At 55.6% G+C, this 21,050-nt stretch overlaps 1 protein-coding gene across 1 annotated transcript in view; it reads left to right on the top strand.

Moving 5' to 3' along the window:
- Nucleotides 1–21,050, top strand: part of PADI2 (peptidyl arginine deiminase 2) — a 45,706-nt gene that overhangs the window by 10,151 nt on the left and 14,505 nt on the right. Inside the window, exons 2-8 of the mRNA XM_069477386.1 lie at nt 2,181–2,364; nt 3,705–3,777; nt 10,963–11,024; nt 13,105–13,222; nt 13,644–13,769; nt 18,763–18,941; nt 20,669–20,772. Coding sequence (XP_069333487.1) covers nt 2,181–2,364; nt 3,705–3,777; nt 10,963–11,024; nt 13,105–13,222; nt 13,644–13,769; nt 18,763–18,941; nt 20,669–20,772 — 846 coding nt within the window. The remainder of the gene's footprint in view (nt 1–2,180; nt 2,365–3,704; nt 3,778–10,962; nt 11,025–13,104; nt 13,223–13,643; nt 13,770–18,762; nt 18,942–20,668; nt 20,773–21,050) is intronic.

Raw genomic sequence — 21,050 nt, 5'->3', positions numbered from 1 at the left:
ACGACCCAGAGGAGGGCAGGTACCACGTGGCGGCATCACGCTGCAAAACGTGGCCCAGCCCTGTGGGGGATGGGAGAGGAGAGCTGTGGGGCAGGAGGGTGGCAGCCCTCCTGTGTCCTGGGGGGGACAGATGGACACTCAGAGGGGCAGGGAACGTGCTCAAGACCCCATCAGCAAGTCAGTGGCAAAACGGGACTCACAGCCAGATCTCTGCGCATGCACTCCCCATCCAGGGCCTTTGCCCCCACTCTGCGCCTCTCCTAATGACAGATGTGGACAGAGGACAGCAGGCCACAGCCACCAAGTGTCCAGCCCCACATCAGCCCAGTGTCCCCACGACCAGCTGAGGCATTTAGCAGGAGGCAGAGGGACAAGAAATGGAGTGGCCCTGGGGCTTCTGGATTGAGCTCCTCTCCCAACGTTGGGCACGGGCTGCGGACCCCTGCCCACTCTCTCCTGCCACTGCCCAAGGCCAGTGGTCTTTGCCCGTAGCCCTGGGGGTTGGTGGCCTGGGTCAGTAAGACGCTGCCTGGTGGCCTCTACAGACTCACATTCACTGCCTTGGCCACCCCAGGGCTCTAACCACTGGACCGCACTACTAAATGTCTAGACCAGTGGTTCTCAAAGTGTGGCCCCAGGACCAAGCGCATCAGCAGTTCCTGGAAACAGGTTAGAAATGCAAATTCCTGGGCCCCACTCCAGACCTGCTGACCCTGACTCCGAGGTGGGGCCTGGCAGTCTGTGTTTGACAAGCCCTCCAGGTGCTGCTGCTGCTACTGCTGCACTTTGGGAGCCACTGGCCTACACCTCCCCCTCAACCCTGGCCACCGTTTACATCCTCAGCTGCCCTGGCCGCACCTCGGTCGTGCCAGCCAGACTCTGCAGGGATGGGCCACAAACCTGCAGCCTTAACAGAGAAACACCCTGAAGCTGTAGAATCACCCCTGGTGGCTCTGATGCACAGTGTCATTGAGAGCTCCTGGAACCCGGGCCCCAAAAATAGCATCTGTGCCTCTGAGACATGCTTATTCCTACGTCTTAGCCACAAATCCCATGCGAATCCCACCTAAATCCCTACGAGCCCTCTTGGGACTTTAGGAACCTTCAGACCAGGGCTGGATTTATCAAAACCACCAGCCCTCAGCACCTGCCTACGCTGGTCTCCCCGTCTCCTTCCTGTCACCTCCTTAAGCCAGTGTCTTAGTCTGCTCGGGCTGCCTCCGCAAAACACCGCAGACAGGGTGGCTTAAGAACAGATTTATTTTCTCACAGTTCTGGAAGCTGGAAGTTCGAGATCAGGGTGGCAGCAGGGTCAGGTCCTGGTGGGTGTCCTCTTCCCGTCTTGCAGATGGCCACCTTGTCACTGTGTCCTCGCGTGGCCTTTCCTCGGAGTGTGTATGTAGAAAGAGACCTCTCTCTCTCTCTCTCTCTCTCTTTCCCTTCTTATGGGCCACCAATCCTATCGAATTAGAGCCCCTCCCTTCTGACCTCACTTGACCTTCATTACCTCCTAAAAGCCCCATCTCCAAATACCATTACTCTAGGGGTTAGGGTTCAACATAAGAATTTGGAGGGGGGGACACAAACACTTAGTCCACAGCCACCAGATCAAACCAGTTCGTTCTCCTGCCCTGAAGTCTTAATGACTTTTTAAGAATCCCCAAAATATTTCCCTTCCAATGGAAAACCACCCCTGAGCCCCAAGGAATGACTCTCAGCGCATGGGGAATTCTAGGCTGAGAAAGCCATGGCAGGAGGGAGGGGACCTTTGTAACAGACACACACCACCCTGCCCCGTTAGGACGTTAGCACCGGGTTCCAGGCTCCACCCCATGAGAATGCAACCCGGACAGGGCGGCAGGGGTCCGGGCCCAGCACTGCCTTTGGAGCAAACTCATTTCTGTGTCTGGGCCTCCGTCATCCACCCTCACAGGGCCACGTGGCTCCCAAAGCTGCCTCCCATGAGAGGCACCAAGAAGCTTGTTGAGAATTCAGAGCCCCAGGACGCAGGCCCAAGGGATCTGCGTGTTCAGCAGGTGCCCTCTTTGCTACCAGGTGACTGCAGTGCGGCTGGTTCCCTGGGGTCCCCCAGACCAGGTGACCCTCCAGGAGTCTCCTCCCAAAGCCCTCGTCCCACCTACCCCAGGGCTCCCCTGACCCTCTCTTCTCTCTCCCCGCAGCGCGGCCCCGGCAGAGGCCCAAACCTTCAGCCTGAAGCACTCGGAGCGCGTGCGCGTGGAGGTGGTGCGGGACGGGGAGGCCGAGGAAGTGGCCACCAATGGCAAACAGCGCTGGCGTCTCTCGCCCACCACCACGCTGCGGCTCACCATGAGCCAGGCGAGCACCGAGGCCAGCAGCGACAAGGTACCACGGCTGGGGAAGTCCACCTTCTGGAGGGCCACGGGGGCTGGGCCACGCTGGGATGGAGGCGGCCTAGACCCGCCCTGTCCGACAGAAACCTATTGCACGCTGTGGGTCAATTTCAGTTTTTTTCTAGCAGCCACGTTAAGGAAGCAAAAAGAAACACGTGAAATTAATTTTCTATATATATATATCAAAGGGCCGGGCACGGTGGTTCACGCCTGTAATCCTAGCACTCTGGGAGGCCGAGGCGGGCGGATCATTTGAGCTCAGGAGTTTGAGACCAGCCTGAGCAGGAGTGGGACCCCGTCTCTACTAAAAAATAGAAAAAAATTAGCTGGACAACTAAAAATATGCAGAAAAAAATTAGCTGGGCATGGTGGCGCATGCCTGTAGTTCCAGCTACTTGGGAGGGTGAGACAAGAGGATCGCTTGAGCCCAGGAGTTAGAGGTTGCTGTGAGCTAGGCTGACGCCACAGCACTCTAGCCAGGGTGACAGAGCGGGACTCTGCCTCAAAAAAAAAAAAAAAAGATAAATAAATATATATATATATATATATATATCAAAATGGCACCTTTTGACATGTCATCAATAGAAAAATTTTACTGAGATGGCCTGCATTCCTTTTCCACCCCAAATCTGAATCCCGTGTGTGTTTCACACTTGCAGCACATCTCAGCTCAGACTAGCCACACTGCCAGTGCTCAGGGGCCGTGTGGGCCGGTGGCTGCTGTGTTGGACAGCGCAGTGGCTTCACAGAGGGGGACAATTGTAGCCCGCTGAGCGGTGGCAAGTTCAGAGGCTCAGAACCACAGAATCATTGGAAGTCACAGTCACAAGCACCCTGGGTCTCACTGTCTGCAAGGTGGGATGGCGAGCCCCCCTTGGGGGGATTTGCCCAAGTGGTGAAGCTGAGACTGGCCCTGTCTCCCGCTGGGTCCTCTAACTATGAACTTCACCTGATGCCCCATCGCGGCATTGGCACTGGGCATTGTCCAGAGAAAACACCCTCAGCCCTGCTCCCCGGGAGCTCAGCAGGAGCTAGACACATAACGTGGCAGATGTGGGGGCCTTGCAGAATGTCTATGGGGACACGGGAAGGCAGGTAGCATCCTGGCTGCACCCTGAGCTGGCAAGAGGGGCGTCCCCCGTCTAGTTCGGTTATCTAGGGAAGCTGCCCACCAACCCAGGAGTGCTTCCTGGGGGAGAGGGTGCCCATGTTTGTGGAGGGCTGGCTTGACAAGCTGTGAGGCATGGGGTGCGGGCGGTTACTTCAGGTTTTCCTGCTTGTAATCTGTGACCTCTGCCCTTCTCTCCATCCGCTGTGCCCCTCCCCACCAAGGTCACCGTCAACTACTATGACGAGGAGGGGAGTGTGCCCATCGACCAGGCTGGGCTCTTCCTCACGGCCATTGGTGAGTTGGTGTGGCTGCGGTCCCGGTGCCTTCATCCCCCAGGGCCTGACACCGCTGCCCTTCTCGGTGGCACTTGTGCTGTTCTCAGTGCTGCAGACCTGGCACTTGGAGCTTCTCCTGTGGGTGCCCTGGCCCTTCTGTGCTGGGCTGGGGGACTTCTCCCGGGAAGAGGTGTGCCCTGATCTGCCAGCAACTCACCCCAATGACAGGGTCCCCTTCCTGGTCTCTGTGGGCCATGAAAGAGCAAAAGGAAACTCTATCTCCCCCTGCCTCTCCCCTGCAGCCTGGAAAAGAGCTTCCCTGTCATGGGGAGGGATATGGCCATGGTCTGTAAAGACTGCCGCTGACCTTGACAATCACAGCCACCCCCCCACCCCCCGTGCCCTCCGCAGATCCTGCCCTGACTGAGGGCACAAAGAGGCAGCCTGGGTCCTTAACTCACCTAGTCCAAGCCGTTCACTTAACCCACGAGGACCCTGAGGCCCAGAGACATTAGGGAACTCATTCAAAGTAACACAGCAACTTGATGGCAGGTTGAGCCCAGAACCCAGGATTATTACCCACTGCACCACATGGCCTTGCCTGGTGCCAGGCCCACGTGCTGGGGTGGCGGAGCCCAGCCTGGCTCCAGGGGATGCAAGAATGTGATCCTCTGAACCTTCGGGCACGTGACCTTCCTGCAGATGAGGCATTACTTTTATTTTATTTTATTTTATTTTATTAGTTTTTAATCATAGAATGTTTAAGCCAGGAGGACATTTCAGAGGGCCGTTTTGTTCATCCGGCCGTGGTTTAACATGACAGATTGCCACATGGCAGACGAAGGGAACTTCCAGTTAGCGAGAGTCAACTATATGCTGAGAGCTTTAAAAATAATGATGATGTTTCCTATTTATTGCACACCTACTCCGTGTCTAGGGCTGTGCTGGGTGCTTTGATAGGGGAGAATGGTAAATATCTGGCATTTATTGAGCACCTACAGTGTGCCAGCCTCCAATACTCAACATTTTACCTTCATAATTTACATCTATTCTTACAACAATTGCAAGGATAGACAGTATTTTTTTCAACATTCTATTTTTTAATTTATTTTTAAATTTCAGAATATTATGGGGGTACAAACATTTTGGTTACATATATTGCCTTTGCATCACCCAAGCCAGAGCTTCAAGCATGCCCATCCCCCAGACAGTGCGCTCCACACCCATTAGTTATGAATTTACCCAGCCCCCCGCCCCCACCCACCTGCCCGGCTCACCATGAATATTACTTCCATGTGAGCACCTAAGTGCTGATCAGTTAGTACCAATTTGATGGCGAGTACATGTGGTGCTTGTTTTTCCATTCTTGTGATGTTTCACTTCGAAGAGGAGGCTCTAGCTCCATCCAGGATAATATAAAAAGTATTAATTCACCGTTGTTTTTTTATGGCTGAGTAGAACTCCATGGTATACATATACCACATTTTATTAATCCACTCATGTATTGATGAGCACTTGGGTTGTTTCCACATCTCTGCAATTGTGAATTGTGCTGCTATAAACATTCGAGTGCAGATGTCTTTATTATACTAATAGAATGACTTTTTTTCCTTTGGGTAGATACTCAGGAGTGGGATTATTGGATCAAATGGTAGGTCTACTTTGAGTTCTTTCAGGTATCTTCATGTTACTTTCCACAGAGGTTGTACTAGTTTGCAGTCCGACCAACAGTGTATGAGTGTTCCTATCTCTCTGCATCCACGCCAACATTTGTTGTTTTGATAAAAGCCATTCTCACTGGAGTTAAGTGATATCTTATTGTGGTTTTGATTTGCATTTCCCTGATGATTAGAAACATTGAACAATTTTTTATATTTTGTTGTCCATTATTCTGTCTTCTTTTGGAAAGTTTCTGTTCATGTCCTTTGCCCACTTTTTAATGGCGTTGTTTGAATTTTTTCTTGCTGATTTCCCTAAGTTCTGTATGGATTCTGGTCATCAGCCCTTTATGGGTTGTGTAGCACGCAAGTATTTTCTCTCATTCTGTAGATTGTCCATTCATTCTAGGGATAGTTTCCTTGGCTGTGCAGAAGCTTTTTAATTTGATCAGGTCCCATTTATTTATTTTTGTTGCTGCTGTGATTGCTTTAGGTGCTGGGAAAATTAGACACTATTATTATCCCCATTTCACAGGTGAGAAAACTAAGGCTCAGAAAAGGTAAAATGAACAAAAAAAAACTTCCCTGAGGCCACACTCCTGGAAGGTGGTTGGTGAGACGCCAAGTCATTTCAGTTATCTCACCTTCTCAGGGGGTCTTGAAACCTCCCCAAAAAACAATGCCCTCCCAAGTCAGCCCCTCCTCCCCCAGCCCTGTGCTCTTAGCTGCTGAACGAGGCTCAACAGCCGGGCTCTTTGCCTCTCAGCCAATTCCCAAGCGGGCTTGGTTGCTGGTCACCCTGTCCCTCTTTCTGCACCAAGTGGGTGCCCAGTCTTGACATGGGGTCCCCCTTAGGAAGCCCTGGGGGGCCTTGGGAGATAGTAACCAAAGACTCCGGGGTTGTGCTGAGTCCTGGCACGTGTGTGAACCGCACATGCGCACGCAGCCCCCAGGCTGTCTCAGATGACTGTCCCTGAGGAAACCTAATCCCACAGAGACACGGACACCTGAGGACAGAGGCAGGAAGGGCAGGCGCCAGAGAGGGAGGTGATCCCACAAGGCCAACTGCACCACCACCAAGACTTCCCCCAGAGCAGATGGCAAAATAAGGCACTCTCGGGGGCAGGACTGGAATTCTCCTCCGCAGCGGACGGAGCCTCAGAAGGTACTAAACATGCCTGTGACCAGTGACCACGCTCGGGCTTCCGAGCTCTTCTGGGGCTGTGCTTTCACTGAACAAGCCTTTAACCCCCACAAGTCCCAGATATTTAGGTTCCATGAGCCAGTAAAATATCCCTTCTTCCCCACCTCCCCCCAGAAAATGAGAAGACTAACAACTTTGATGCTTGGCAAAAAAAAAAAAAAAAATTAATAAAACAATTTGCCATCAACTATCAACGTCATTTTAACACCTAAAAAATATGACATAATCTCAGAATAAAAGACCGCCATTTACATTGCAAAAAGAAAGCTTTATGACAAACTCACCCCATTGAACTTGTGTTTCCTGTCCCACCAGGGCACCTGGTGAAAATCTGGTTTCTCTGGGAGCCACTGGTCAGCCTGTCCCTTCCAGGTCGGAACCCCCGAGCCCCACATCCGGAGCCATCAGTCAGGGGCAGCAACCCTGACTGTCCTAAGATGGCGGGACCATCCCACCCCCTGCAAGACATACCTGAATCCGTCTTACCTTAGTCCTATCCTGAGCCCGTACTGAGCAGGAAGAGTCCTGGCGTCAGAGTGGACAGAAATAAATCTAAGTTCTGGCTTGGCCTCCTCCCACCACATTGTGACCTCGGGCAAGTCCCATCATCCCCTGAGCCTCCGTTTCCTCACCTGCAGAATGGGTTGCACAGAGCGCTCTTGCGTGGCGCTTGCAAGGATCCAACGGGACTCTGTGGGCTGGCACAGAGTGGATGCTCCGTCCGTGTTCTCTCTTCTCCCTTCCTCTTGGGGCAGCCACATTTTCTCTCTGCCTGGGTGAAGCGGAAGAAACGTACCATCCCTCAGTCTTCTTCCTGGGCTCTGGGGACAAACCCATGGTGCCCTTGACCAAATCAGACCCTGGGTCTTGGCCCCAGTCCTGCCAAGGCTTTGCTGTGTGACCTTGACAAGCAGCCACCCTCTCTGGGCCTCACATTTTCCAAGCTATAAAATGAGGGTTTGAAGGTCGCTGAAGACCTTCAAGACTCCAGTTCGGGCTGGTTTATTTGCACAGCCTTCCCTGGTCCAGGGAAAAGCGGGAGGGGAGGAGGAACAGTCCCACCGTGGTTGCTGTGGTCCCGGCCGTGGGAGCGGCACACACACAGGCCTCAAGAACTTTAGCATCAACCTAAGGAGCCCAATCCTGTGCCCCCTCCCCACGGCTTGGGACACTTGCCCTGGCTGGCTGTGGGGGAGCCAGTCCTTCCTCCTACCGCACCCAAGCTGCTTGGTAAGGTAAGAAGGCCAGGCACCCTGCCACCGTCCACGGGGCCGGCGGCCCGCCAAAATGCTTGTGCTCTGGGTCGCAGCTAAGGCCTCAGTGTCTTGAGGCTCACAGCAGACCGCCTTGAACCCAATCCTAGTGACATTTCCCATTAAGAGCCACCTGACACCTTGGGGCTATTCTCGGCAGCTGAGGTAGGATCCAGAGCCTCCGGGAAATGTTGCCTGGCGCCCAGAGGCCCTGAAGCAGAGGTCCTCTCCCTCCTCCCCGCCGGGAAGGCAGAGCCATCCCAAGAAGGCAGTGCTCTGGGTCACGACAGCCTGTCCTGCTCCCCTGCAGGCCTCGCCCCCCTGGAGTCCAGCTAGGCTGGACGCTGGGGGAGTCTTGCAGGGGAGAGGTCCTGGGGGCTTGTACCTTGGGAGGGTCTCTGCGGGAGGGTGGAGGGGCGAGGAGATCATTTCAGTTGATTATGGGGACAGGTCAGAGGTCACAAGAGAGAAATTCTGAAGCACTGTGAGAGGCTGGGGGTGGGTGACAAGAGAGCCCGGTTATGAAATACCCAAATTTCATAACAGGAAGGCAATGAAACCTCCCCGAGTTTAATGATCAGGACATGGCAATGAGCTTATCACTTATCACTAGGGAGGCTGCCCAGGCTACCCAGGCCGCCGAGGAGAAGGGGTGGACGGGGACCTGCTGCTTTTCTGTAGAAGCAATTTGTTACTATTTCAGTTGACATTTGTTTACACTATGTGCAAATATTACATTAACAAAATTTTTAAATTTAAGAAATTCATAATGAAATAAAGCAGGCTAAAGCGCTTCACATTCCTCTCCTGTGACCCACGGCTTTGACGGACACACCACACTGCAACGTGGCGTCCCCTTGCAGCCCAGAGACAAAGGCCACAGGGCTGCCAGGGTGGCTGTGGCCACCTCCTCTGGGAACGACCTTCAGGGGAGCAGGTCTTGGGTCTTCGAAGGCAGCGTTGCCTGGGTGAGTGACAGGAACAGCAAAGAGCAGAGATCTGGAGTCAGAGGCCCTGCGCTCTCTGGGGACCTCACGGCACTTCCCTGCTGGGTGCCTGGCTGGTAGGGGGAGAACTCCTTCCCTGGAGTGACTGAGCGGAAACAAAACGCTCTGCAGCTGCAGCGTGGACTGCACAAGGGGGAGAGATTGGTAGTGAGAGGAGGACAGAGGGGCCCCGTAAGGGGGCTGGGTCTGCAGCGGGTTCCCAGGAGAAGCTTCAGGAAGCCGACCTCCCTGAAAGGCAGCGTTCACCGGGGTGTGACGGGCTGGAACGTTCACCGGGGTCTGGGAGCCAAAACCAATGTTGTTCCTGCAGCCGAACCCGCAGCCTCTTTGACAGCAGCTGGTGGTGCCGCCTTCCCCTCTTTCCTCTCGAATCCTTACCCTGCACCAGCCTCCCAGAACACCAGCCCGATTTCCAGACAGGGGGCTTCCCTGAGCCTGGGTTTGCTCACCTGGGAAAGGGGGGCAATACTACTCATCTCACAGGACCCGAGGCTCCGTGAGAGCAGGCGCTGTGCCTTCGGTGCCCGGTGCCTGGTACGGTGCCCAGAACACAGTGGCTGCTCAAACGTGATGAATGGGATTGGTGGGCGGGGTTTATAAATTACACCTTACAGCTTCTAACAGCACAGGGCTGTGAATTAGACCCGGAAAAGCCACACTCAGGGGCAGGAAGGAGTCGAGCTGCAGGCACAGGGAGGGCTTGAATGGAATCCCTGGACTCAGTTGGGCTGAGCCACCCTGGGGAAGGTGACATCAGTGCCCTTCCTGTGCCAGGACCTCCTGTCCCCCAGCCCAGGCAGAGGGCGTGCCTGCCAAGGGGACTGACCAGGAATGCCTTGTTTCCCACCCAACTCCCACCGTGGTCCAAGTCATGCTCAGCATGAAACGAGCCCACGTGGGCAGCTCCAGGGGCCCGGAACTGGCACATCTCATCTGCGTGACACTCCCAACACCTTCCCAGCAACACCCCGTACCCCACCCTGTCAGTCTCTAACTCAGGGCAATTTTGCCTCCCAAGAGACATTTGACAATATCTGGAGACATTTTTGGTTGTCGCAACTGGTGAGACAGTGGTTAGTGGCATCTAGTGGGTAGAGGCGAGAGGTGATGACAAGCATCCTGCCATGCACAGGACAGCCCTGCAACGAAGAATTATTTGGCTCAAAATGTCAGTGGCGCCTACCATTGCAGTTAGTGCAAATGCCGTAACTGGGACAGGGGAGGAAACTGGGACTCAGAGATGTTGCTTAACCTGACCAAAGTCACACAGCTCGTAAGCAGAGAACCAGGGCTCAAACCCAGCAGTGTCTGATGCTAAACTCTTTCACTTCCCCACAGTCTCCACAAAGCCTGTCTCCATGGCAGGCCTGGGGATGCTGAAGGTCCCTTCCCCAAGAAAAGGGATAAGTGGGGGCCTGGCCCTGGACCCTCTGTCTGGAACCCTGGACTCGCAGGCATCCTCAGATCAAAAGGGGTTGCAGATGCAGTTTCCCACCCAAAGTAAAACCCTCAGTCTTTGGGGGTGAAATCCAGGCCCGTGGGAGTTCTGGGAGAAAAAGACATGCACACACATGGCTGCATGTGTACACACATATGTACATGCCCGGGACAGAATTGGAAAGGCCGTTAGGGAATCCTGTGTCTTTAAGTTTTCAAAATATGAGCTATGTATGAATCAGACCCACTGCAGTGCGTACCCCAGTCCTGCCAATGTCACCTGTGTGACCTTGGGCACGTGACTTCGCCTCTGTGAACTGCGGCTCCCAGGTCTGTGTAGCCAGGATCATCCCCCAACCCCCACCCAGAACAGTGAGGTGGTGGGACCGCCCTGACCCGCCCTGACCCACCCGGCGGCACCTCTTGAAGCTATAAGCTGCAAAGTCTGCACCTTGTCTGCTGACATTTGCCAGCCGGTATCGGGAGGTTGAGGCAGGGGTTTGGATAAGGTGACCGCAGCAAAGCCCTCCCTCTCCAGTGAGCGAGTGCATGGGTGGGATGCACCCAAACCCCACAGCTCTTGTTCATGTCCGTGCCCCCCCTACCCGGCAGGCTCAGCAGCTCACATGTGTCTCTTGTCCCCAGAGATCTCCCTGGACGTGGACGCAGACCGGGATGGCGTGGTGGAGAAGAACAACCCAAAGAAGGTACCCAGCTAGCATGGCAGACGCTACCCTGAACTGGGGGCTTCCAAGGGCAGAGCCCCAGGATCCTGCAGGCAGTCGTGCTTCCCCCATTTCACAGATCAGGAGACTGAGGCCCAAGACAGGCTCCCAGACACACAGCATGCCAATGACAGAGCCCACACGGGGCCCAGGCTCCTTGTAGGGAGAGCTACAGAAGCGCTGCAAAGGCCTTCGCTCCTATTAGTTTGCCTTTTATTTTAAAACTGAGGGGGCAGGGGGGGACCCTCAGGAGCGGTGGTTGTGTGCGTCACTCCCAGGTCAAGGCGTGTCAGTGTCTGACGGAGCCTGCACAGCGCCTCTCCTGTTTCCATTCATTCCAGCATCCGTTCGCTCATCCAGTCACTCACCGCCTTTTATCTTGCGTCCCCGCTCCCATTCTGCTCCCCCGCAAAGGAACATTTTAATGGGTTTAATGTGTCTCTTTCTGTTCTTACAATTCTCGGGGAACAGGCGGTGTGGTTGGTGTGCATATATTTTTAATTTGTGCAGACAGCGTGGCGTTCTCAATCTTGTTCTGTTTTGTGCTTTTCCCTCGCCCCAGTCTGTAAGCTCCACGGTTTTGCTCTGCGTGCGTCCCGGCGGTGGCTTCTCACGGCGGCGTCCCATTTGCTGCCCTTTGTTTCAGTTAGATTTTCGCCGTGGGTATGTGTGACTTCTAGAATAGCACTCTGAAGCCTCGGCAAATTTATAAATAGTTGGGTGCTTTGAAAAAGGAAAATAAATACAGCCCGGTGAGAAGTCTGGGGCAGGCTGCCGGGGTGCAGGCTGGGAGGGGGTCCTCAGGCTGCTGGGGAGCCCCTTCTTTCCACCTCAGCCCCAGGTCAGCCCCGCACACACATGCTCTGTGCCTGCGGCCAAGGCACGTGGCAGTGGACTCCGCAGCCCTGGGCAGAGGGGCTTCCAACCTCCCCCGAGGGGCCCTGCGATCTTGGCAAATCCACACAATCCCTGTGAGCCAGACCTCAGCCAGAATCTCTACATCCAGGCCAGTTAGGTGTTCACACCTTCTTCACTTGTCCCATAAACCTTTGTTGAGCATCTTCTATATTCCAGGTGTAAGTCAGGCCCGGGGGTGCAGAAAGAACAAGAGAAACACAGCCCCTGCCCTTAGGGACCCCACAGTTCACATTAAATAAGGAATGTCGGGGGTGGCTGTGTCGTCACAATCACCCTAAGTCCTCCTGGAAAGGGAGTACACACGCAGGGCCATGCGAGGGCCCAGGGAAGCACGCTGGTCTGCTCTGGAGAATCAGAAGAGCCTCCAGGAAGAAGGGACAAGCACGCTGTGACCAAGGAGGAGCCAAGTTGGCCAGGTGGAAGGAGACAGGACAGAGTTCCAGGCGGAGGGATGGACACGGGCAAAGGCCCGGAGCTTGGGTCTTTGGGGAGCAGAAAGGCGCCAGGTGGGCTGAGCAGCGTGAGCAGGGTGGAGGCGGGGAGGAGGGGCAGGCAGGGTGGAGGAGGGGAGGAGGGGCAGGCAGGGCTTGCCAGGCCTTGTAGGCCACAGCGAGGAGTCAGGGCTACATCTTAAGTCAACGGAGTCCCGGACATGGCTTAAAGCAGGGAAGCAACATGATCTGGTCGGGGTTTGCTCTAGCAGCGCGCTGGCTGCGCTGCAGAACGCGGAGCCCCATTTGGAGCACGCAGAGCGTGTCTGGAAACATCTGGGTCTTGTCCATCCAAGCATCTCCCCTGAGCCTCCCCAGGGACCTCACAGCTTGTCGCAGAATATCTGTCTGCTCATTTCTCTGTCCAGGCCCCACCTCCCGCCTCCGCCCCCGCTGGGCACAGCCACAGCACACGTGAGGCCCATGGATGCCTGGGTCAGCCCTCCTGTCTCTCCGTGTCTCTCCTGCACTGGCCTTTGATCCCACACTGAGCCTCTGTGGGCATCAGTCTTGGGACTCACATCTGCCAGGTCACAGCTGCCCTAACGGCTGGTGGCTCCTCTGTATCCTCACCCTGGCTGTCTCTCCGGTGTCCTGTGGGGTCTGTGCTAGGACAGAGAAGAGGGCACTGACCTCTCTTCCTGTCACTGTAGGCGTCCTGGACCTGGGGGCCCGAGGGCCAGGGGGCCATCCTGCTGGTGAACTGTGACCGAGACACGCCCTGGTTGCCCAAGGAGGACTACAGCGACGAGAAGGTCTACACCAGGGAAGGTGACCGCGGGCCCTGCGCGGGGGTTGGGGGAGCAGGGGGAAGATTCATGCCAAGCCCTGGGCGGGGCCAAGGGTGAGGCCAGCGTGGGCTTGAGCCCCCGGGATGGTGGGCTCACAGGCCCACTCTTGCTCAAAGCAGAAAACAAAACTGCAAACACAGTTCCATTGGAACCGTGTTTTTCAAAAAAGTTACACACGTATGTAGAAAAGCATTAGAAGGAGGTTCCCAAAGGTTAATAGGAAGCTGGCTCCAGTGTTGGAGATGACAACTGGTTTTTTATTCTCCTTTATGATTTTCTGTGGTTTCCATAATACACATCCATGGGGATTTCTTTTTCCTAATTACAAAAGTGTTAATAAAAGGCAGCAGCAAGCCAGGGTCCCAGCCGCACTTCCAACCTCCCCGTGCATCTGCCCGCAGACCTCAAGGACATGTCCCAGATGATCCTGCGGACCAAAGGCCCCGAACGCCTCCCCGCTGGATACGAGATCGTTCTCTACATTTCCATGTCGGACTCGGACAAAGTGGGCGTGTTCTACGTGGAGAGTGAGTGATCCCAGCCCAGCCCTCCACGGCCACCTCCCCGCCCCCCCTCAGCAGCGGTGCAGGTGCCAGTGCAGGGGCCAGGGGCTGGAGAGACCAGGATTGGTCTCCGGGTAATTGTAACTAGGAAACGCTGTTGTCCCCCGAGTCTCCACCGGGATCCATCCCTCCTGCTCTCAGAGGAGTCTGCAGTGACACGAGTTTGTGGAACCCAGGGGCCTTTCTCCCGGATGAATCAGGGAGGAAGGGCTTTTAAGCTCCCCCTCTTCCACGGTCACGTGGTCTTCGTGAAACCCGAGGCAGGGCAGGCACCCCCTCCAGGTGTTTTCTGCCATCTCGGACTTTTAAAGACCCCCTGAAGATACCGTGGGCACCCTTGTTGACCCCTTGTTCCTGCTGATGGCGACAGGGTGTCCTGGGCCCCGACTGTGTGGGGAAGCTGCTCCCACCAGAAAGCTGGTCCTCGTAGCCGCCTACCCGTCTCACTCTTACTATGAATATGCGTTGAACCCCGCAGTGCCAGGCACTGTCAGCGCTGGGATCTCTGCAGTGAGTGTGACAATCACACCCTGCCCTCGAGGAGCTGCCCGTCTAGCCAGGGGGACATAATCAATGGCGCAATCAGAGGAAGTGAAATAGACCAGGTGACAGAGATGGCAGGGCAGAGGCACCGCTGGACCGGTGGTCCAGAAAGGCCTCCTGAGGAGGAGACATTTGAGCTGAGCCTCAAACGAGCAATAAGAAGGAGCCAGCCACCCGTGAGCCGAGGGAAGAGTGTTGTAAGCAGAGGGCTTGGCACCTGCAGAGCACGGAGGAAGGGGCCAGCTTGGGGTGTCAGAGGAGCAAGAAGACCAGAGCAAGGGGTGTGTTAGGAATCAAGGTCAGTGAGCTGGGCCAGGGGCCAGAGCATGCAGACAGGGTTTGGACTTTATTCTGAGTGCAGTGGAAAGCCATTAGAGGGTTTTTAGCGTGGGCCTGCCAAGGCCTGATTTATGTATTTAAAAAGCTCCCTCAGCAAAACAGTCAGCTTTGCAATTTGCCATGGTGCAGGGGGCACTTCTGTGTGCCCAGCTGTCTGGGGGGCGCAGGACTTCTGGCCTAGCCCTGGGCCCACCTCTGGACAGTGCAGTCACCATGAGGAGCTGGTCGTGGGGGCCCTGGACCCTCTCTTCAAGGAGCAATTTAGCCAGGACAGCAGTGGACAGCAGCCACCCGGTGCCAGCTCTCCTGATCTACCCTGGGCTCCAAGCAGTGACCTCACACAGGTTGGAATGTCCCCAGAGTCAGGCCGGCTCCACCACCCCAGGGGGCCAGAGATGTTGATGTTTACACCGTCCAGGCCAGTGTTGCCATGGGGCTGGGGTCACCAGCGGAGGCAGGAAGGGAGCAGGCAGGACCTCAGCGTGGGCTTCTCCACCTCGGCATCGTGGCACGAGACCCGTTGCCGATAGTGATGTCTGGGCGTCATCCAGAGGTTTCTTCTTCTTGTTATCGGGAGCGGACTCTGGTCTGGCTCCATCACATCCGTCCCCCTCACTTGCCGTCTGAGACGAGTCCTGAGCAGATAAGAAAAAAGAGGAACTGCTTCTGCAAGGGCTTTGAGAACGTCCTCGAAATCTGTCTCATCTGGGCCACCCGTCCGCGGGGAGTGGCTGTTACTGAGACGGTGACAACCCAGAATAGTCAGTTCCCCACCAAACGCAGGCTCCTAGATGAGGAACTGAGCCACACACACACAAAAAGGAAGGCAGATAATTGATCTGCGGCACAGTTTCCTTTGCCTCCATGCAAGCATTTTGAGATTTTTGTCAAATTCCAAGTATGCCAGTGGGTGAGAACGTGTCGTGTTACACGAACATCAGGTGGTCACCTGTGTCCTGGTAGAGGCAGCCACCTCTCCCCAAGGGCAGGGGGCTGGGTTGGAGACCCAGGGTCCCCAAGAGGGAGGTGTGGAACCAGGGAGGTTCAGAGCCTGGGTGCAGACAAGTCTCCCCCCCAGCCCTGGCCTTGGGGTCCTCGTCTGGGACGTGGCCTGGGATTAACAAGACTGGCAGGATGGCAGTAGGGATTGAATGAGGAACGTGTGTCAGGCAGCGGCTGGCCTATGGAAAGTTCTCTATAAATGGCAGTTGAGATTATTATGGTGACTTTAATTACAATGATTGGAGTGGACAGAAGTCTCCAGTGCTCCCGGGAAAACCTGGTGACTGTGTTCCAACCTCAGGTTCTGCCCAGAACACCAAGCATTGGGGCCTGACCTCTTCCTACAAGGAGGAATTTGTCCCAGTTTGCCCAGGACCTCCTGGTTTTAGCACTGAAAGTCCCTCATGCCAGGAAACCCCTCAGTCCCGGGCAAACCAAGACAGCTGGTCACACTGTCTGCGAGTCTCCTTGGGAGGCAGCATCATTCCAAAGCGACTGAAAGGGTCATGCAAACCATGCCACGTGCCGGCCAGCAGGGGCCAATGCCTGGGGCTGAGGAGAGGTCATGGTGGCCAGTGGCTGGGGGCCCAGCCCGAGGCACGAGGGCCACTCAACAGAGGGGCATTGTCGGTTCCGCAGGCAGAGCCAGCTGTGCTCACAGCGGGGTCACACTGAGCTGGGGACAGAGGCGGGAACGGGGCTGGGGGAAGGAGACTCCTCAGGACAATGGCTGGACTGTTCCCACCAAGAAATCAATGTGCCTGGAGCTGACCCAAACTTCCAGAAAGAGGCCCAGGATAGAGATGCATTGTGAATCACAGGCCGCATTGGGAGGCAGAGAGCTGCCGGCAGATGGACCAGGACGTATCTTCCAACCCAGCCCCGGCCGGGTGCCCACTCCTACCCCAGACCCTGGTGGAGCCCCCTAGCTGTCCCCACCCCTGGGAAGGCTTTGGCTGTGCTGCTTCTGCAGAGACAAGTTGGCTTCTAGGCCCGACATCTCTCCCTGAGCATCAGTTCAAGTGCAGCCTGGGGCATGTGGGGGTGGGAGGGCCCAAGTGCCCGGGGAAGAATGTTTTAATTGTCCCGATCCATCTGATCTACTCAGTGACTGGGCACACGCTCTGTGGCTTCTGGGCGAGCAGGACCTCACTCTCTGTTCCTTGGGTCTATCTGAATTTTTCCACCTCATTTCTTGGACACTCCCCATCCCCACCCCCGCCGCAAGGGAGGAGGAGGAGGTCAGATATTGTTTCTTTGCCTTCTGTTCAGAAGCTGTTCGATGAAAAGGTCCTGAATTTCACTGTAAGGGGTTCACAGATTCTCATACTTGTAATAGCAGCAGGTCCCGGCGGTGTTAGCAATGGTTACCTGGGGTTACCAAGGTTACAGAAGCTACTAAGGCTGTGTTCTTGGCAATGACCCTGTGGCATGGGTATTAATATCCCCCATTTAACAGATGAGTAAACGGAGGCTCAGGGAAGTTAAGGGAATTCCCTGAGGTTTCACAGCTCATAAAGCCAGAGCAGCATTTGAACCAAGGCCTCTCTGACATTGAAAGTCATAACCACTAAGGTAACCGCCCTTAGTGAGATTTACAGCCAGGGTCTAGCACACTGTCCCACAGGAGAAGCCATCCCAAGCCCAGGCTTCATGCTGCATCCATTCATTCCACACGTTTTAATCAAGCACCTTGTCTGTGCCAGGACCGTCCTGGTCACATGTTCTCACCCCTGGGCAACCGGTCGTTAACCATTATCTTTGTTGTTGGAAGCACTGAGTGGAGCTTGATTCTGCCCTTCCAGCTCTACGGGGCATAAAGAGACTCCTGGAACCGCGTAGGGTCCTACCCGCATGCCTTTGCCAATGCAAGTATCTCTTCTCCCCAGCGCACCCAACTCTGCCTCCCCGCGAGGGCATTTCGGAGATTCCAGGCCGCCTTCCTCTGCTTGGTGCTTCCTACACCGCCTTTCCCCGCCCTGAGTAACCAGACTGGATCTCGCCCCACAGCTGCCGTTATGACACCTCCCACATCCGCTCTCTCTCATCATCGGCCATGTGCCGCTCCTAGACGGAGATGCTGCGTCTCAGCCACCTCTGTCTCCCCTAAAGGTCTCACCCACGCTGGTCACAGAATAGTCATTCAGTCCATCTGCTCTCGATCAGCCTGAAAATTCCCATCGTCCTGTCCTACAGGGAGTGGTCCAGGGGCCACTGGTTTGTTCAGTGGACATTTATTAAACATGACCATGTGCCACGCAGGCCCTGGGCCCCCGGCCCCGTCTCTGCCCTGGCACAGTCACCCCTGCCGTTAGCGAGGCTGTAACGGGGAAGGGCAGGGGCTGCGGCTCCAAATCGAGCCCTCGCTTTGGGCGATCCAGGCAGGGTTACTGAGAGTGACACAAATTAAGGCCTGAAGGAAGGAGGGCACAACTGTCCAAGCAGAGGGAACACCACGTGACCAGCTGGGTGACCTCAGTGGGGCAGGGGCACTGGAGAAAACTGCCTTTCCTCCCAGCCACGAGAATGGACGGCCAGAGACCCAGGCCTCTGTCTTTGCACCAACGTGCCTTCGTTATATGGAGGCGAATTTGGGGTACAAATAAGTACGTTTGTGTTTTATTTATACAGAGGGGATTGGAGCTCAGAATTCAGAATTGGACATGAATTTGAGTCCCAGCTCAGCCATTTACTGGCTATATGACCTTGGACAAGTCATTCCTCCTTTCTGAAACTCGGTTTCCTCATCTGTGAAATGGGAATAATAATATCCTTCCCCCACACCACTAGTTGCTTGGTTACAACCTGCTACAGTTTCATACGTGCCCTTCGTGAGCGAGCTTACTCCTTTTATAGATGAGGAAGCCAAAAGCCAGAGGGGGTGTCTGGTGCACACAGTGCCAAGATGGTGACAATGACTGGGCCATGGCCATTCTGGGGGCATTTTCTGCTTATGCTTTTCTCGCGGTGTCTAGAGGACCAGACCCTCTGCTCTCTTGTCCCCATCAGTGATCCACCCCACCGACCCCTTCCTTACGCGGTGGGGGCCTGATGTTGGTCCTGTTCCCCCCAGACCCGTTCTTCGGCCAGCGCTACATCCACATCCTGGGCCGGCGGAAGCTCTACCACGTGGTCAAGTACACGGGGGGCTCGGCGGAGCTGCTGTTCTTCGTGGAAGGCCTCCGCTTCCCCGACGAGGGCTTCTCGGGCCTGGTCTCCATCCACGTCAGCCTGCTGGAGTATATGGCCCAGGTGAGGGCTCCGGGCCTCCCGGGGGCCAGGGTGGGGCTCTTACCAGCAGGCCACTCCCAGGACCCCACACTGTGCTCCACTCCCCTTAAAGCACCAAGGTGGGGAGTCCAGGATAGGGGACCTCGATGCCCCCTCGGCGCACGCGGAGCTGCCAGGGTCCTCTGCGCTGTGCTGCGGCATCCTCCGCCTCACCACACCTGCTCCCTGTGGGCCACGTTTCCTGACGCTGTCCGTGCCTGGGCCCTGCTCTGCCCTGCGCCCTGCCCAGCTCTGAGGCAGAGTCCCCATGGTTAACACAAGGCTCTAACTAGGACATACATGTTAGGTTTTTTGACCACCTACTGTGTGCCCTGTTCTCCCTGCCCCAGGCTGACCCCTCACCCCACCTGTGGGTTATACCCACTCTGACCGCAGGCGAACCTCATGTCCCGGTTTCAGGTGGTGCCCTGCCTTGTGGCCAGACACCTCAGCCAGCTTTGCTCTTGCTTTGCGAGGAGCTGGATGGAGAGCAGAGCCCCCTGCCCCTCTAGAGAAGCCCCCCTCACTTGGGGTGTGCCCTGTGGCTGAGAAACTCTCATCACAAAGACCTTCTGGCCCCAGACCTGACCGCAGCCTCTCAGGCCCACCCTGTTTCTCTCAGACAGGACCTGGCTGCTGTCCTGGGCCCAGGAGCCCCTCCCCATCTTTACCCCTGCGCCCCTGGACACACGGGCTCTGTGGAAGGGCGAGGCTGGGTCTAGCGCAGATTTACGAGAATGGGCTCTGGAACCAGACTGCCCGGGTTCCAATCCTGGCTTAACCACCGTGAGACTTTGGGCCCCTGGATCAACCTCCCCGTGCCCTAGTTTCCCCATCTGTAAACCAGAAAGGACCAAAACATCTGCTGCTTGGGGCAGCTGTGAGCAAACAAACTTGCAAAGTCCTCACTTGCAAAGCGCCCCCAAGCTCCCCGGGAAAGGGAAAAGGCAGAAAAGGCAAAGCCATCAGGACGGGGGCTGGGGAGGGGGCTTCTCCTGATTCCCCCAGTCCCGGGCAGCCTGGCCCCAGGATCTCTCAGATAGGCCCCTCCGCGGGCACCAGCAGAGACCCCGCAGGCAGACCAGGGCAGGAAAGGCAAGCCACGCCCACAGTCCTAGGCCCCACCCTCCCGCCAAGGAAGGGCCCATTTCCTGCACCTTTTCAAAGCCAGCCCCACAAAGGAACCCCAGAATCATGTCTCATTTTCCCTCGATTCCTGGCAAGCTGCCTGAATCATTCCTTAAAACAAAGAACAGTTTGGACATAGCAAAATTGATCCCAGACAACACCGAAATGCTCACACATAGAAGAAGGCTTGGGGTTGGCTCAGCCATTGTGTGGGCCGATTTCAGGAGGACTTTGACAGGGCAAGATTGGACGATGGTCAAGTGTGAGCTCAGCAGCTGCACCTCCTGGGGGTAGAGCCCGGCTCTGCCACCCACTAACCATGTGATTTTGGACGGTTACTTAACAGTTCTGTGACTCAGTTTCCCATCCGACAGTGAGGATTAGAATAGCGTCTACCTCCTGGGATGGTTGTAGGCAGAAATGAGTTGGTGCGTGTACAAATACGTAGCACAGGGCCCGGCACACACTAAGTGCTCAGGAAATGTACTATTGTCATCAGTTTCACCTGCTTTGGAAGGCAGGAAGGGAAGGAACGCTGAGGAGATTTTTTTTTTTTATCCTCCCTTCTCTCCCACGCCTAGGATATTCCACTGACACCCATCTTCACGGACACGGTGATGTTCCGGATCGCACCATGGATCATGACCCCCAACATCCTGCCTCCCGTGTCGGTGTTCGTGTGCTGGTAAGTGGTGGCCACGGCCCAGAGAGGCAGCGAGGCAGAGTGGCCTAGAGCTGGGACTTCAGGGTCAGATGGATCTGAGTTCGGTCCCAGGTTCCATCACTTACCAGCTGTGTGACCTTGAGCAACTCACTTGGCCTCTCTGTGCCTCACTTACTCTGAAATGCCCATATCATAGAGTCACTGTGCGGATGAAATGAGATGAAAGTGGCAAAGCATCTATCCGATGTCCTGGCACAGAGTGCGTGCTCTGAAAATAATAACTGCCGTTTCTTTTCTCT

Source organism: Eulemur rufifrons, chromosome 8 (assembly GCF_041146395.1).
Source record: "Eulemur rufifrons isolate Redbay chromosome 8, OSU_ERuf_1, whole genome shotgun sequence".
Lineage (NCBI taxonomy): Eukaryota > Metazoa > Chordata > Mammalia > Primates > Lemuridae > Eulemur > Eulemur rufifrons.
This window is presented reverse-complemented; position numbering and strand designations above follow the sequence as displayed.